General features: G+C 43.6%; 2 protein-coding genes across 4 annotated transcripts in view; one reads left to right on the plus strand and one right to left on the minus strand.

The window, feature by feature from the left end:
• UNC5D (unc-5 netrin receptor D) overlaps positions 1-18108 on the plus strand; it is a gene marked incomplete at both ends in the record, with an annotated part of 503620 nt that overhangs the window by 343095 nt on the left and 142417 nt on the right. The window lies entirely within an intron of this gene.
• LOC307104357 (glyceraldehyde-3-phosphate dehydrogenase-like) lies at positions 14178-15448 on the minus strand. Its single transcript, XM_079779269.1, has one exon. It carries the CDS (start codon positions 15377-15379, stop codon positions 14369-14371), a length of 1011 nt encoding a protein of 336 aa, XP_079635395.1. The 5' UTR covers positions 15380-15448; the 3' UTR covers positions 14178-14368.

Consider the following 18108-nt stretch of genomic DNA (forward strand, 5'->3'; position numbering starts at 1 on the left):
GAAGAATGGGAACAACTTGCTTTTGTCATAGCAAGTGCTCTGTACCAGTCAAGGTGGAAGGTCTAGAATCAATATGACTAATGGATCTAAGCTCCAAGTGATAGAGTCAGCAAGAAGAATAAATTATCACTTCCCCATGCCTCTGGGATGGTAATTTCTCCTCAGTGTCTGATCTGTGATAGTCGCCTTCCTGTTCTCCACAACTGCTGTCAGACCGCTCACAAGCCAAGTCTGGGAAGCACTTGGTCAATACATCCAGCATGTCAAGCGTTGAGTCATTTTTATGTTTATTTGTTCCCCTTATTACTTTCTTTGCCTGAGTAAAATCTCTATTACTTGGGGCTCAGAAACAGAGAATGTGCTGTGAACACCCGAGGCGTACATTCTATTTTATTTTTATTATTTTTTCTGATGACTTCATTATTCCCTTATGCCTGCATTTTTCCCACCATTGTTTTTCTCCCTTCCTCTTTCTTCAGCATCCTCTTCTTTAGCTTCTCCATTTGTTTACCCCAGCTGCATGGAAGTGAGTTCATGCCAATCCTCGGCCTTTCTCCTTCAGCCTTCTAGACTCCACAGGAAAATTCATCCTCTTCCCTCTCCCTCAGTGGAGGGATTGGCTGAGTCTTGCCCACTTTTAATTTCTTTTCCTGGAAAGGACATTAAGACATAACAAGAGCCATGTTCCTTAAATATTATTTAATTTTCCAAAGGATATTAACAACATGCAATTGCAGAATTATAAATTTAAATAAATGTAACTATATATAAATTCATTATGGTTTTTTTCCCCCTTCATTTTCGCTACGAAACGAAAAGAAAATCATCTTAGGTCATACCCTTTGTGCATGATTGACACATGGCAGCAGCTCTCTTCACCCCTGCAACACTGGTAGATCAGGTTAGAGACAAGAACAGGGTTAGGGAGGTAGAAGCAAAAATTGAAGACCTTTTTCCTTCTTTAATCAATTACTATGCATTGCTTTCATTTTCAGGAATACCTTTCTTCACATTTTATTTCCCAGAAGAGAAATTATTTATCATTTCCATTAAGAGCTCCAGCAGTAAATAAACCACCAGAGTTTATGTAGATATCCACTAGAGCCATGGTCGGCAAACCGCGGCTCGCGAGCCACATGCGGCTCTTTGGCCCCTTGAGTGTGGCTCTTCCACAAAATACCACGGCCTGGGCGAGTCTATTTTGAAGAGGTGGTGTTAGAAGAAGTTTAAGTTTAAAAATTTTGGCTCTCAAAAGAAATTTCAATCGTTGTACTGTTGATATTTGGCTCTGTTGACTAATGAGTTTGCCGACCACTGCTCTAGAGCATCCACTGCAGCCCAGTAAAGAGCCAAAGTCAATGTTAAACACCAGTGTCACATAAGAGAACGATTGGTCTTTACAATTGATATCAAATATTCATTCACTACACACCTGACTTATGAGCATTTCAGTTTTGTATTTGATTGGTACCTTTGTGCACCAAGACCTGAGCTTTGGAATCAACAGACAGGAATCCCAACCCTACTTCTGACCCTGGACAAGCTCCTCCCTCTAAGCTGATTTCCCCACTTACAGAAATAAAAGCATGACAGTGCCCACCTAAGACTGTCCAAAGGAAGGAAGTATGCAAGAATGACTAACGCCTTGCATGGCATGTAGCCTTAGGGGATACAAACATTCCCTTATTCTTTTTCATTTTATTGCAACCACATTTTTTTTAATGGGAAAACCTAAGTGGGACATCGCAAAACCATTCACAGTAATCTCTCTCTAAATTAACTAATTGCTGTGGCTCTTTCCTCTCCTCAGCCAGCTGTTTTGACCCATATTCCATATATGTATTTGCCTACCCAAGTGTCCTTGTTAATTTATTCTTTAAAAGAGGATCGTTTCAATTACGGGACTGTTAATTATTTATCACCTTTAATGATTGTAACCTACTACATGCTTATTTTGAGTGCGCATGCCTGCGTGTGCCAAGCCAGCGGTCTCTGAACTTGAGCCGTCTCTGGTAGCCTTTCTCTGCTTTCTAGTGTCACCCACCATTTCATTTCCCGTCCGACGGGGCATTCGGTGGCGATGAGCTGTACAGTTGCTTTACTGACAAACATAAACTTTCCCTGATTTTTGAGGGTTCTGCAGAGGTTGGTACAGTATTATGAAATACCTTTAAAACTCTATCACTTGAAAAAAATGTTGGAAGTGTACCTTCTAGGTCCTCTTTTATCAAATGTTTAACACAGGATTTGGCACTTTAACGGGCGCCCCTCGACATTCAAGTGGATATCTACATAAACTCTGATGGGTTTATTTACTACTGTAGCTTTTAATGGAAATGTAAAATAATTTCTCTTCTGGGCAGGATGGATTTCATTGCAAACGTATCAACAAAATGTGAAATCCACATAAAAAGCAAAATTGCAGGCATCACCAGAGCTGGGAGAGTCTGCGGCTGCATATTTTAGATGGGCTAGTGTATTTATGGTTCTTGTACACATACTGTAAAATGTAATGCGGCAGGATTGCTATATTGTAATAAAACAATGTGGTGCTTGCTGAGGAAAAAAAGGGGGCTGGTGAATTATAGCAGTCATTGTACCTTGTTTCCCGTTATTGAAAATGGAGTATGATTATTAAATGCATGCAGGGTGCATTTTACACACTTCGTTATAGATCTTGGTTTTTATGTGTGCCTGGAATATCAATATTTGCTTTACTTTAAGGAACATTAGTTACAAATACAATAAGTGTGTTTCATTTTTCATTGAGGGCGTACCGGCTTCAGTCCTCAAGTCAGACTGTGCAATATATGTTTCAATGATTATTGATCTGCGAACTCTTTGGAAAGTAAGCAAGGCTGGTTTTGTAATAAGCAAAGACGGCTGCTGCTGCTGCTCTCTGAAACCCATGAAACTGGAGTGTGTGGCAATAAATAAGAGTTTAATTAAATGGCTCCGTGGCAGAGAGCAGGGCTGTCTCTCGGCTTTGGGTTTAGAACCCGTGGGGTCTCTTTTTCCTCTTGATGTATGCGTGTCATTTTCATTCATACTAATAGGAACTGTGCTCAGTACAGGGGCAGCTGGCCCCGTGTTCCATTGTGTCTGCAAAATACCACATGGATTTTTCTCCCTCGGGCTGCTCAGATGAAAAAAAAAAAATGCAAAGAAAGAAATCGAAATATACAAGCAACTCTCAAGATCTAAACTCTGCAAAGCACTCCAGAGCATCTTACACATACTAAAATATCATCGTAATATCTTAGAAACCCATAAAATATCTATATGTGTTTTATGTAGGACTTAGTTTCAAACTGTAATTATAACGAAAAGATTAAAACACAGCCTCCCCTTGGAATTTAAGTCTCTGGTTAGCTATATGCATTTACTGTATGTGATTATGGTGCTTGGTAAACCATGGAAACCATGCTCTTAGGCTAGAAATGAATGAAGATGATTAATTAGATTCTGTAAGGTGTTGCGTTTATAGCAGGGCACACGTAGCCTTCAGCTCATTTGGGTTCAAAGCCATCTGAAAGATACGAGTGCTTGAAAATGATTAAAGCGGGGCTTGCAAGGTACGATTTCCACTTGCTGTGTGGCTATTACTTTCCCCAGAGCACCGGCTGGGAATATGTATCATCCAGGCATCCCCAGAGCTCTAGCAAAAGAGATGTTTCATTATTTCTCTGTATGAGTTCAAACAGTTTCCGATAATACAATCAGGCAAACCTGCATCTGCATGTAGAGCCCAGGTCTCTATATGCAGCTGCCTGGCTGGTTTACAATTGCTGTGTTTTCTCCCAGACTTTGGACCTGTTGGTACCAGAGATATATTTACTCAAGTGAAAATCTAGGCTGGCTCTGGGCACGTTGGTGAACACTCGGTGCTACTTATAACTTAGCTCTTTATTCACAAGAACAGATGCCTCACTCCCACCTACCCCAACATCCCTTTACTAATAGTGACACATGCAACAACTTTATTCTTCTCTCTAAGTTAAATACAGATGTTTAAAAAAACTTACTCAGGGATTTTTTTTTTTTTAAACAGGACCCAAATGAAAAAAGCTTTCCATTGATTCCATGGTATGAGTCTCTTCTTCCCTAATTCTTCTTATCGGCTTTATACACACCTTCTTGAGTCAAACCCAATGACCTTTCAAGAAGAGTTACGGGTTTCAAACAATAATGTTCAGACATAATCACCTGGCTTAATTAATCTAGTAATTTCTCCCCGGATTTGTTTGACTCATCATCTTGCTATGACAGAGGAGCAGGGGCTGCCGCTTCTTAGCACGCTCAGGGCATCGTTATTGTATTAATTTGTCACCATTCCCTGCACAGCAGTCATGCAGTCTCTTGTCCTGGAGGATAATTTATAGTATGTGGGTATTCTTCTGCCTGAGAATGCGGGCATCTTTACTTAACAAAATCCAGCTCTTTGCTTCTGTGGAAAATAACCCAAGATTTTCAAATAGTCATCGCTGCAGAAAATTTCGAATGCCATTCTCCAGTTATTCAATAGAAACTCGCCTTCCCCCCTACCCCCCGCCTTTATCTCTCTCTCTCTTGGGAGTAAGATTGGAGTTTGATCTACATGTGACAGATAATACCATATTTTGTAGACTATAAGATGACATCATTGTAAAAAGAACCATTACTTTATATACCACTAAAAAAGTCCACTTAATTTTAAGATTGTATCAATTATAAAACTCGTCCTGATTTCGAAGATGTCAGTGTAAAAAGTGTGCATGTATATTATAGAATCAGAGTAATGGGTACTGTTTCTTTTTTCTCCTTTGGATTTTCTTTCCTTTTCCTTAGTATTGAACCTTAGAGTCTTTACACTCGATACACAATCATCTTAAAAAGATACTCTGAACTTAATTATTTTCAGAAATGGTTTAGGTATTAAATTCCTAGGTGAACTAAATAAACCTAGAGTGATAGGTGATAGGTTCAGTGGGTTCAAAATGAAGTTAGGTTTATGAAGGGGATAAAGAACAAGCATGCTATCATACACACTATGAGAAGTGGCTTAATGTTGTATCACAGTAGGAGACTTACCCTTGAAAAACAGAGATTTGCAACAGGGTGGCCCCTTCCAGAAAATACGTAACTCATAGAATTAGTGATTGTCAAACCCAGATAGAATCATAATAATCATATAGACTTGTCCAGCGCCTATTTCTACAGATAAGGACACCTATCTCAGATGCACGCACAGTCACGGTCTGGGCTGGGACTCCATCCTCTGTGTGGGTTTTCTTGTGGTTTTCCTACGTACTGAGATCAGGAACAGATGCCTCAACACAGAGCTTCTAACCCCTGCCTTTTGTGTTTGCCATTTTCCTCCCAAACTACCAGTACTGTTGCCATAGCAAACCTTTGCCCATCCAAATGCAGTAAACCTTCGATTTTAAGGACCTTGATTTAATAGACTTCAAATTTAATGGGCGGAATTTCCAGTCCGTAGTCATATATGAAAATTAAAACCCTGTTAATTTATAAGTGCTTTTAACAAAGATTTGCTTATAATGAAATTAAAAGGTTATGTTTCTTTTGTTATTAATTCACTGTTATTTTTCACAAATATTTGCAAATAGGCCATTTATTGGAAAAAAACACTGTAGTAATTTCACTGACATAAATATTACATATCTACACCTACAGTCTACATATTTAAACCCAAGAGTCACCGCTCATAAACAATGTTCAGCGAATGCTTAGAATGGATCACATCACATCGGGTGAGGTACATAATTGGTTCTGTTGTCACATGGCCTGACTTTCTGCAGCAGTTTTTACATGTGCTGGCTGATGTTCCCACGTGTGCTAAGCCATGCCCAGTCTTGTACATTTGTTTATTCCAGGTGACTGGTGAATGCACACATTTACCACACCTATTCAGTATAAAATTACTGTAGTACATATGTAGAAAACTGTTCTGTGAAATTAAACTTTTCATAATACTTAATTTTAATTACACAAATGTTTCTAAATAAGTAAAAACAGGTAAACTAATTTGTCAAATTTTTAACCGATGCCTTTGGAAAACCTACTTTATTATAAAAGGGACTTTCGGCTTTAACAAACACCCCTCCCCCTTGCCTGAATTAGCCCATTATATTGAGGTTTTACTGTAATGGCAGCAATGTTTTGTGTTGTTTTAAATCAAAGAGCAGAAGCTACTTCAACATGGGCATTTTATTCTATTTTAAATCTGTCAGCCACTCCATAATTAGAAGGCGTATGCTTTCAACTTCACAAAAGTGAATATCCATGTGCAGCTGTAACCTCACTGAGCTGATCTATTTATCACAATCCTAAGTTCTCCTCCAAGTCATAAAAGTGTTGAGATCATTACAAATGAAGTAATTGTATGATGCCTAGGTCCAGAGTTGTTTTTTAATTCTACAGTAACCATGAGTTGTGTTTTGTGCGTTTCTTTTTTTAATTCCCTGCTTTTTCATTTCCCTTTTTTATTGAGTTATTTGTTTAGAATATTTTCTTGCCTGGCAACCTCATATATATCTACTAGAGTCCCAGTGCATGAAATTCGTGCACAGGGGGGTGTCCCTCAGCCCAGCCTGCACCCTCTCCAATCTGGGACCCCTCAGGGGTCTGGTTTAGCAGTCAGACATCCCTCTCACAATCCGGGACCACTGTCACCTAACTGCTCACCTGCCTACCTGCCTGATTGCCCCTAACCGCTTCTTCCTGCCAACCTGATCACCCCCTAACTGCTTCCCTGATGGTCTGATTGATGCCTAACTTCTCCCCTGCCGGCCCGATGGCCCCCAACTGCCCTCCCCTGCCAGCCCGATGGCCCCCAACTGCCTTCTCCTGCCAGCCTGATCGCCCCCACTGCCCTTCCCTGCTGGCCTGATGGCCCCCAACTGCCCTCCCCTGCCAGCCCAGTCACCCCCAACTGCCCTCCCCTGCCGGCCCGGTTGCCTCCAACTGTCCTCCCCTGCCGGCCTGATCGCCCACAACTGCCCTCCCCTGCCGGCCATCCTGTGGCAGCCATCTTGTGACGACGTGGGGGCAGCCATCTTGTGGCAACGTGGGGTGGCCATCTTATGATGATGCAAGGGCATGAGGGCCACCTAGGGTTTTATTAGTATAGATATAATAAAAGCCTAAGTGACCTTTACGGTGGAATGACCAGAATGACCAGTTGATATGATGCACACTGACCACCAAGGGGCAGATGCTCAATGCAGGAGCTGCCCCATGGTGGTCAGTGTGCTCCCACAGGGGGAGCGCCACTCAGCTAGAAGCCGGGCTCATGGCTGGCAAGCTCAGCGGAGGTGGTGGGAGCCTCTCCCACCTCCGCAGGAGTGCTAAGGAGCAACAAGCCGAGTAGTAAGGAGCAGTGAGCAGGAGGGCAGTAAGGAGCGAGCATTCTAGGACTGCAAGAGGGTGCAGGCTGGGCTGAGGGACCATCTCCCCCAGTGCATGAATTTTTTGCACCGGGCCTCTAGTGTGTGTGTGTGTGTGTGTGTATGTGTGTGTGTGTGTGTGTGTAACTTGGAAATGAACATATAATGGCTATTTACATGTAGAAAAGGCTTTAGTTTGGTCTTTCATTTTCTGGACTGAGTTGAGATGAACTCCAGGCTTTTTATGTTGGACCATATCTACTTTTCATAGGGCATGTTATTAAGACAGTGAAATTAGTGGGAAAAATTGGACTTCAGCCACTTGGATCAGGGTCAAACATTCTTGCACTCATTGACCTGCAACGCCGTTTTTTACGTTTTGGTTTTTTTCCTGCTTGCAGTTGCTTTGTATGATCAGTGCATGATCAGGGATTAGTAGGCACTCGGATCAGGAGTAGTCATATCTCACAATTCATGGAAAGTTGACTGCCCTTCTGATACTGTCATCCAGGCTGGTCATATCTGGAGTGGAGGAAAAGGCCTAGTAAATGCTTATTAACAGCTGAGAAGCATCTGCATCCTTCTGTGTCAGCAAGTGAGGTGTATCATGGCAGTGGGCATGTTTGACAATGGTCTGGCTCTCCCAGGGCCCACACTGCAAATTCTTGTGTCATTTCCCAGGATTTTCTCTAGAATTTTAGGAGTGCACCTTCTGATCCAAATTCTTACTTGTATAGTGATTCCGAGAGAGAGAGAGAGAGAGAGAGAGAGAGAGAGAGAGAGAGAGAGAGAGAGAGAGAGAGACACTAGTTAAATTGTCCCCATCTAATTCAGTTAACTCATTTAAAGTGCTGGACCAGAGCTATTATGATTAATTCAGAGCCAGAATAGTTTACTAGGGAAAAGGAAAAATATGCCAGAAGGTCACAAACTTTATCCCAAATTTCAGCCAGGCTTCTCCCAAGGGCATAAGTTGGGGCATCAAAACGGCACGTTGCCCTCTGCACAGTTCATCCTTTGGGAGTGGAAGCAGTTTTTCTGGGAGGTGGGCCTGACATCTCCGCTCTGTGGAAACAGACTATTTGAACTGGAAGGAGTCTTGGGAAGCATTTGGTCTGACTGCCTCCTTTTATGGAAGGTGCAGTGAGATCCACAGGGGCCTGATGGTTTCCACCCAATAGCACAGCTGGTGAGGTCATGGCAGCCACTCAGCCAGCTCTTCTGACCCCTGGTCATGGGTCCTCTCAGCCACATTTTTCTCTGTCACTGCAGCACACGGACAGAGCAGGGGCCACAGGGTTTATTGAAGCAGAAAAGTCCCTAAGATGCCCATTGCCACAGCAACAGGATAGGTGAAGGAAGAACTCATTCTGGTTCTGCTTAGAGCTCATAAGCAATATATTTTGCCTCCATGGGACTCAGTTTCTTCACCTGTACTATGAGGATATTGAGCATGATGACCCTTGAGCCTGACCTTACGTGATTACGTACAGGGATTATTACCATTGTTACAGAGCTTCACTCTGAGATTCACGTTTCATAGCTCTTGCTTTTTCTACAGGACATGCTTAAACATGACTATTTTCATATTCAATATGCTTTTATATTAGCCAGAACATAATTCCTATGCATCATTCATGCAATACTCTCATGACGAGATGAATTTCTAACGGATCCATATAAGCATTTGCACTCTGCATGTGTCTGGCATTTCTCTCTATTTATCAGACTCATGATAAAAGCGTCAACATTTTTCCGAGACTCAAGAATAAAAATCTATTGCATTTCCTCCGAGTAACCAGGGCCTTCTTGCACTTAAGACCAAGAACCAGCTATAAGCAAACTGTTTACTCTGCATATGTGAGGTGAAACCAGTGGCCGATCTAACTGTTGTCCTTGGATCATTCATTTCAGACAAAACTACCCCTTGACATCCCGCATCTCTACAAACTGCCTGTTACTGGAGTTTCACCTCCTTTTCTGGGACTCCAGCTTTAGTAATCAGCTCCCTCCTTACAGAAGAGAAGTTGGTTCTCAAGTGCCACCTGGCAGTTCCTGTAGTCTAGGTCCCAGGTAATTCTCACCAGGTCATTGTGCTTGGGGCCTGCTCTGAACAGCTCCCTGCCTCCCTTGACGGTGCCATTGACAGCAGAACGGCAGCTAGGCCGTCTGCTCCCTGACGTGCTGTGCTGCTTTGGGGACCCGACATAGTGTGGAAAAGACTGGATTACAGCTCCACAGTTTTTAGGTAAATCAGCAGTCTATCTTTACATGCTTGTTAGCTTGCTACCAGTTCTAAAACCTAAATACTCCCTTATAAGTGATCCCTCATGTCCCACCTTTTTCTGATTTACAGACTTTTCCTAAACCACAGCCAATAATTTTAGGGGCACATACACCTTCCAGTCCAACACTGAGTACATTCTTTTGTTCCCTGAGAGGAAAATCACCTTCTGTTGAGATCCCAGATACAGCCTTTAAAGTATCTGGTCAGAATGGCTAGACCTGCAGTTTCTAGTGTCCAGTCCTATGGAGGCCCAGAGCAGTGGGTCCAGCAATGTGGTGTCACAGACCTGGGTCAGGCATGAGGCAGAGAGCCACTCACCTACAGGTTACAGTGGCCAGAAGAGATCAAAACCCTGTAGTTGGTTCATACCAGTCATCCATTAGATTTACAGAGGAGAACACTGACTTTGTAGTAAAAAAGCAAAGCAACAACAACAAATAACAACTAGCAAACAAACCAACACAAAACCCTGGCATTTGATTTTAACTCTACCACTCATTGACCTATGTGATCTGATGATTACTGAATCTCAGCTCAGGTAATATCTATCTTCCTAGGCTGTTAAAATCTTAAATCAGTTAGAAAATGGTTTATAAACAAGTGTGATTAAAAACATTAGCTATTTTGTTCTGTTGAGCTTAAGCATTTTTGTAGAATCACATAGAATTTCCATTTAATCAAGGCAAGTGACATGGTACTCATTTTCCCTAAGAAACAAGAAGATTACCTATTTTTACTTCTGTGTTAAACTGTAAACTAAACAAAGCAACACACAAAGGAGTAGCACAGGTTACAGAATAGGAACACTGGAACAAAACACATTTCTAGCACGGGGAGCGCTAAAATGAGAACAATCTGCAGCCAAGGTCCCGGGCTCTGACTAGGGAGCTCCTGCTAAAGCTGTGTGCCTTCATTTCCTGGGCCTCCCCTGACCTAAATCTATCTATTTGGTGGAATTAAGAGCATTAGAAGAAGTATAGTCAGTTCTAGGGTACAGAGAGACAAATTATTTAGCTTTGAAAGGTTACAAATACTGATGCAAGGGGAAAAGAGAATGTGGTAGCGCATATTGATTTTGAAGTGCTTTTTGTGCAATTATAAAGTAAATAAGGGAACGATTCTTATGGTTGATTTTTTTCCCCCCTCTGGATTTTTCTACAAAGTTACACAAAACAGACTTCATGAAAGGGGTCTCTAGGGCTCTGTCCCCCACCCACCCCTTTCTTTGGCACCATAATCTAATTCTATTGGGGGAAGAATGGGTCTTCCATTCTTTCTTCCTCCTGATGCTCCCGCCCTGCCTCAGTCTGAGGTGTCTCCTTTTGAGTACTTGCACCCAGGTGTTTCCTGTGGGTTACAGTGATCCATCTACAGACAGCCCCTGGGGCTGTCACCCCACATATCCATACACAACACAATCTTTTGACTTAGAAAGGGATACCCATTTTTTCTTGACCCATTAAGTGTTTGTCTTCCAATTGTTTTGTCACTCATCCAAGGTCTACTCACCTATCCAGGAAACCCACTCTGGCTCTGAGGCAGTTCAGCTCTTAATAAGAAGTTGAGCAGAAGTTACAATAACTCATTGCCTTGCCTGCTTGGAAAACATAATAATGCTCCTTAGTTGTAAGAAATCATTTTAACAACACTGACTGGTGGCAGTTCATTGATGAAGGCTATGTGAAACCTGCTATAAATAGCACATGATGCATGTAGGCAAGGGTTCTTCTGGGTGGCATTTATTTATTTGTAATTTATACCCTGCCTGCTTTCACAAAGGGATTGGAGCTGGCTGACAATAAAAGACACATAGACAATAAGATTGTTATGTATGTAGGAATGGAAGATCAAAAATCACAGGGAAAAGGAGAAAGGAAAAGAGAAGTTTGTAAGTGTTTCCCTCCTCATCAAGGCCATAGAAGATTATGTTCTCAGCCCCTCCTCCCCCGCCCCCAGGCTCATTACTTTGTGCTAAAGAGGAGACATGCCAGTCACCCTTCACAAAAATAACACAAGTAACATTCTAAAGGTGCGCAAGGGGAGGAAACTATATTTGGAAAAAAGAAAGCAGAAATCTTGGAAGATCTTGTTGTTGCCTGAGAGAAGGTATAGAAGGACACCATAGAGTAAGAAAATCTAGATAGTGATTATATTTTTCCTAATCACTTTAGAGTTCTGATCACCCACTTCCCCCAATGCTATTTTGTACTTGCCTGGGATTATGTGGAAGCTATTGATTTGTTCTACACTCCTTTGTGTGAATTATTTCTCATGGGAGGGCGAAGCAAACAGAATATAACAATAGGTTTCATAACTACAAGTAATAGTCTTAGTAACTGAGCATCTGTCACAAGGGAGATGGTGAATGTCCTAAAATTAAACAAGTAAAGGATATATTCTTTTGATTTAGGTAAGGCTTCCTGAAACCTCAGTGCTGTTGACAGTTGGGGCCCAATAATCTTTGTCATGAGGGCTATTCTGTGAATTGTAGGAAGTTCTTAGTAGCATCCCTGGGCTCCACTCACTTGAAGTAGAACATGCCCACCTCCTGCCACTTCAGTGGGGCCAATCAGAAATGTCTTCAGACATTGATGAATGTTCCCCCTGGTTAGTGGGTGAAATTTCTCCCAGTGTAACCATTGATTTAGGTAAAGACCTGTACACAGGCTGCCTCACAGAGCAGGTGCCACCACACAAGCCTTCCCTGGCTATCTCCTCTATAGCGAGGGAATCCCCTGGGACTCTCTGAAAGCATATCCTCCCCTCCTGTTCTCATGAGGCCTTTGTGTATCTTGCCCATCCAAACATGTGGAGACTCTGGCCGCATTCCTGCTAACTCAGCAAATGCAGCATAGCCCCAGGAGCAGCATCCCTGTGTGTTTATTCAGACAGTCCATAAATCACAAGTCACTTTCACAGGTTCCACACCCTGGTGGGAGCAGTTCTGCCTGAGGTCAGTCATTCTGGTTTCCTATGGAGAAAAATCTGATAAAGCCCTTAATTCAACCAATGAGAGAGAAATGTGTGAAGCATAGAGAGTTGAACTACAATATGATCACATCTGAGCACATAGTACAGTTCATTGCTATTAGTTTCCCAAGTAGAGGTCTAATCACAGTTTCCTAAAGTGGATTCTAATCAGTAGCACACATCCTTTGTAGGTCAGGTCTAAATACAGGTTTGTAGTCTGAAGGAGTTTGCCTCTTTTGTCTTATTTTTTAAATACTCACACCATTTCTTCGTGATTGAGTCACAAACTTGTTCTTTACCTGAGCTCAGGTTCAATTGTCACAGGAACCAATAATACCCTTATTTAGATGTCAGGTAGGAGCCAAGCTTCCCAGGTGCATAGACTCAATGAGTTTCTATGTAGTTCGGCTTCACCTTCCATCTAAAATGCCTGAGGCACCCAAGGAGTAGCCCTTTTACCTGTAAAATTTAGAGGGAGCCCTATAATGAGCCCACTTTCGGGAAGGATGTGAGAGGTGGGATTAGTTTTCACCTTCTCATAGGCCTCTCTGATTGGTCTGGCCTGTCTTGGATTGGACAGTGTCAGTGTATTAAATTATAATAATGAAATAAACAGTGGTAATTTCTTAACAAGAGAATCTAGCCTATTCTGTTGGCATTGGCATCTCTTGGTGCTAATTAGGATTTTTCTTAGATTTAAATCAGAGGTGAAAGAGATGGTGTGCTCCATTTCCTAGAAGAGAGCAACTTCATCCTTGCTGGGTTTAAAAAAAAAAAAAAAAGATGATCTCAAGAGACACTCACACTCTGGTATTATTCAAGAGCTGTTTTTTGAACTGTGAGTTTGCTGATCCTGCTCTTTAGGCCCCTTGCAACAACAAGCCAGTATGATCATAACATGATAGACCATGGCCCTTTATTACGGCTTTGATTCAGGACCAGTTGTCACTCTTACCCCTCGCCATCCTTCTTGTCTCTGAGATGATGCTCTTGTACTCTTGAGAAGGACAGAAAGGAAAGTATGAAAAAGCCAATGGTACAGCCTTGCATGGAATCTTTTCGTTATTTTTATTCCAAGAACTGATTGTGTACCAATAAAGGTTTTTCACACGTTTTCCCCCATCTTTATAAAAAGCAATTATTTTCTTTTTGATCCATAAGAATGAAAGAAGTATTTTTTCTACATCTCCTGCATATCTTTCTGTTTTGAGAACAGACACTTGTCTCATAGCCATTAAACCATAAGACATAGCAGCTTAAATGCTAGGCTTTGAGAAAGATGATGATGGGACTCAGCTAAAGCAGGTATCATGTCTGCGTGTGAAGATGTTTGTAATAAAATGTGTAATATATGTATTCTCTTAGGAGAGAAGGAATTTTCAGAATGAGAATACAATGCCTGCAGTAGTATCTGACAAGTAACAGATACAGGGTGGGGCAAAGTAGGTTTATGATTGTGAATATGCAAAACACAGTTTATCCTTGTGTTATTATTTTTTTTAAAATTTTTTTTAGATTTTAAATATTGGCTGGGTACAGTGAACTTTATTGATGGTGCACGACAAAGTAGGGCTCCCTACGCCCCTCCCCTTCTTCAGGGGGTCTAGGATGGAAACGGTGGTCAGGAGATTCTCAGTGTGTCGGGGGACTGATCTGGGGCAAGGACTCCCCAGCAGCGGAGGGCCTCTCTTCCTCTTGCTGGGGCTGGTGGTCCAGGGGGCTCTTACTCCTTGGAGGCCATGTGGACCATGAGGTCCACCACCCTGTTGCTGTAGCCAAATTCATTGTCATACCAGGAAACGAGCTTGACAAAGTGGTCATTGAGGGCAATGCCAGCCCCAGCATCAAACGTGGAGGAGTGGGTGTCGCTGTTAAAGTCGCAGGAGACAACCTGGTCCTCAGTGTAGCCCAGGATGCCCTTGAGGGGGCCCTCTGATGCCTGCTTCACCACCTTCTTGATATCGTCGTATTTGGCAGCTTTCTCCAGGCGGCAGGTCAGGTCCACAACCGACACGTTGGGGGTGGGCACACGAAAGGCCATGCCAGTGAGCTTCCCATTCAGCTCAGGGATGACCTTGCCCACAGCCTTGGCAGCGCCGGTAGAAGCAGGGATGATGTTCTGGGCAGCCCCGCGGCCATCACGCCACAGCTTCCCAGAGGGGCCGTCCACGGTCTTCTGGGTGGCGGTGATGGCATGGACTGTGGTCATGAGTCCCTCCACGATGCCAAAGTTGTCATGGATGACCTTGGCCGGGGGGGGGGGGGGGGGCAAGCAGTGGGTGGTGCAGGAGGCATTGCTGACAATCTTGAGGGAGCTGTCATACTTGTCATGGTTCACACCCATCACAAACATGGGGGCCTCCGCAGAAGGGGCAGAGATGATGACCCTCTTGGCTCCGCCCTTCAAGTGAGCCCCAGCCTTCTCCATGGTAGTGAAGACACCGGTGGACTCCCCAACATACTCAGCACCAGCATCACCCCATTTGATGTTGGCGGGATCTCGCTCCTGGAAGATGGAGATGGACTTTACATTGATGACAAGCTTCCCGTTCTCAGCCTTGACGGTGCCCTTGAACTTGCCATGAGTAGAATCATACTGGAACATGTAGACCATGTAGTTGAGGTCAATGAAGGGGTCATTGATGGCGACAATATCCACTTTGCCAGAGTTAAAAGCAGCCCTGGTGACCAGGCGCCCAATGCAGCCAAATCCGTTCACTCTGACCTTCACCATCGTGTCTTAGGGTTGTGGCTGCTGGCACAGCGCGGGAGGAGAGGCTGTCTGACGAACAGGAGGAGCAGAGAGCGCCTCCTTGTGTTATTATTTATTAACTAGAGGCCCGGTGCACGAAATTCATGCACGGGGGGAGGAGGAGAAGGAAGGAAGGTCCCCTCAGTCCAGCCTGCACCCTCTCCAATCCGGGACCCCTCAGGGGATGTCCAACTGCCGTTTTAGGCCCAATCCTGGGGATCAGGCCTAAACCGACAGTCGGACATTCCTCTCACAATCTGGGACCACTGGCTCCTAACTGCTCACCTGCATGCCTGCCTGATTGCACCTAGCTGCCCCCAAAAATCTTTTGACCTTTAAAATTATGTTTAGGGTTCATTTTATTCTTTTGAAAAATATTTACAATGTCTCTATAAAATTTCAGAATTTTGTAAATGTTTTTAAAGAAAGTGAAAATGGCAGTTACTACCAATTATAAAAGCCCAATTTCTGCTTATACTTTAACTAGAGGCCCGGTGCACGAAATTCGTGCACGGAGGGGGGTTGTCCCTTAGCCCAGCCTGTACCCTCTCCAATATGGGACCCCTTGAGGCATGTCCGACTGCCCGTTTAGGCCCGGGATCGGGCCTAAACGGGCAGTTGGACATCCCTCTCACAATCCAGGACTGCTGGCTCCCAACTGCTTGCCTGCCTGCCTTCCTGATTGCCCCTAACTGCTTCTGCCTGCCAGCCTGATCACCTCCTAACCACTCTGCTGCCAGCCTGTTTGCCCCCAACTTCCCTCCTCTGCCGGCCTGGTCACCCCTAACTGCCCTCTCCTGCAGGGTTGATCACCTCCAACTGCCCTCCCTTGCAGGCTTGGTCCCTCTCAACTGCCCTCCCTTGCAGGCCGGGTGCCTCCCAACTGCCCTCTCCTGCTGGCCATCTTGTGGTGGCCACCTTGTGTCCACATGGGGGCAGGATCTTTGACCACATGGGGGCAGCTATATTGTGTGTTGCAGTGATGATCAATCTGCATATTACTCTTTTATTAGATAGGATACAGGCCTGGTACAGGGGTGGGGGCCAGCTGGTTTGCCCTGAAGGGCGTCCCGGATCAGGTGGAGGTTCCCTTGGGGTGTGGGGTGGCCTGAGCGAGGGGCCTGTGGTGGTTTGCAGGCCAGCCACGCCCCCTGGCAACCCAAGCGAGGCCCTGGTATCTGGAATTTATTTTCCTTCTACAATTGAAACTTTGTAGCCTGGAGCAGAGCCAAGCCTGGGGCTCCCTCCGAGGCCGGCAGCCATTTGTGTTGGGGTTATAATTGAAACTTTGTTGCTTAAGCGGGTGGGCACGGCCAGGTTGTGCGGAAAGCTTTGTTTCCCCTGTTGCTGGCGGCAACCCTGGCCTGCTCTCTCAAGCTCCATTCTGCTGCCATTTGTTTGAATTGTTTACCTTCTATAATTGAAACTTTGTAGCTTGAGTGGAGGCTTAGGCCTGGCAAGGGCAGGCAGAAAGCTTGGCTTCCTCTGTTACCTAGGAAACCTTGCTCTCTGTGGCTGTAGCCATCTTGGTTTGGGTTAATTTGCATAGTCGCTCTGATTGGATGGTGGGTGTGGCTTGTGGGTGTGTCGGAGTATGGTCAATTTGCATATTTGTCTATTATTAGATAGGATTCCAACTTTATGTGTAACAATGTTAAACCCAAAACAGGTCAAATATTTTCCAGTTCTTAAAGTTCTTCAGTTACACAAAATTGAAGATTTATTCACTCCCTGACCTATCACTCATATTCTGATCAAATTATGATCTTTCCACACAGGATTGTGGAGTTAAAGAACAAAGTCCTTCAAGACTCCATGTACTCAAAAGACTGTAACTCAAAATTAGCACGATGTCAGACCTATCCTTTTCCTTCCTGGTATGGTGCTCTATGGACTGAGTAGCTTCAATTCAGGTTTGATTAAAGAGTTTGATCTTTAGAGGATGACAAGCTGTCATGACAGGAGCCCTAGTATTAGTAATTTCAGGTATCTCCCTTTATCACAGACCTGCCTGGAGAAAGATAACCTTGAAGGCCACTCAGTCAAAGGTCAAACTAAAAACTCTGCTCTGATTCCAAATAATGTGTCTTTCAAAATCTGAAGTACCTAGAAGCTCAGAAATCTTTTCACACTTGTCATCTTAACTATCACATCTCTTGAATTCTGATCTACTGAACAGGTTCTATTTAATAAACTACAAATTTTAAAATATGCTCTAGTTCCACCATGAGTAAAGGAATATTTTCTGTGGAATTAATTTGTTAGACATTCTTTCTCCTCTTTTCTTTAGTCCTTTAAACCTAACTCTCTGACCCTCTATCTCTTTTGCTCTTGTTCTGTAATAATCATCTGAACTGTAAATTTAACCCCCTAGGGCATGTCTTTTCTTTTGGTTTCTCATCACTTATAAGATGGCCTTTTTGAGACTTGAAAGTGGATTAGATTTGGGCCCACTCAAAGCCTAGTTAAGTTGTTTAATATATACATTCATAAATTATAGGTTAGGCTTTAGAAAGTTTTCCAGAGTTTCTCAGAGAGACAAGTAGCTCACACTTCTAGACTTCGATTAGTCATTATTTATCATATATATTATTTATATACTAGGTGCACAAAATTCGTGCATGGGTAGTGTCCCTTGGCCTGGCAGGTGATCAGGGCCAATAGGGGCCTTTTGGCCGCTGGCCGGAGCCTTCCTTCCCCCAGCTGCCAGT

The sequence above is a fragment of the Cnephaeus nilssonii genome (genome assembly GCF_951640355.1).
Source record: "Cnephaeus nilssonii genome assembly, chromosome: 8".
In the NCBI taxonomy this organism is placed as follows: domain Eukaryota; kingdom Metazoa; phylum Chordata; class Mammalia; order Chiroptera; family Vespertilionidae; genus Cnephaeus; species Cnephaeus nilssonii.

Excerpts from the sequence above, each read along its gene's own strand:
- LOC307104357 (XM_079779269.1), bottom strand. The coding sequence starts at position 15,379 with ATGGTGAAGGTCAGAGTGAACGGATTTGGCTGCATTGGGCGCCTGGTC.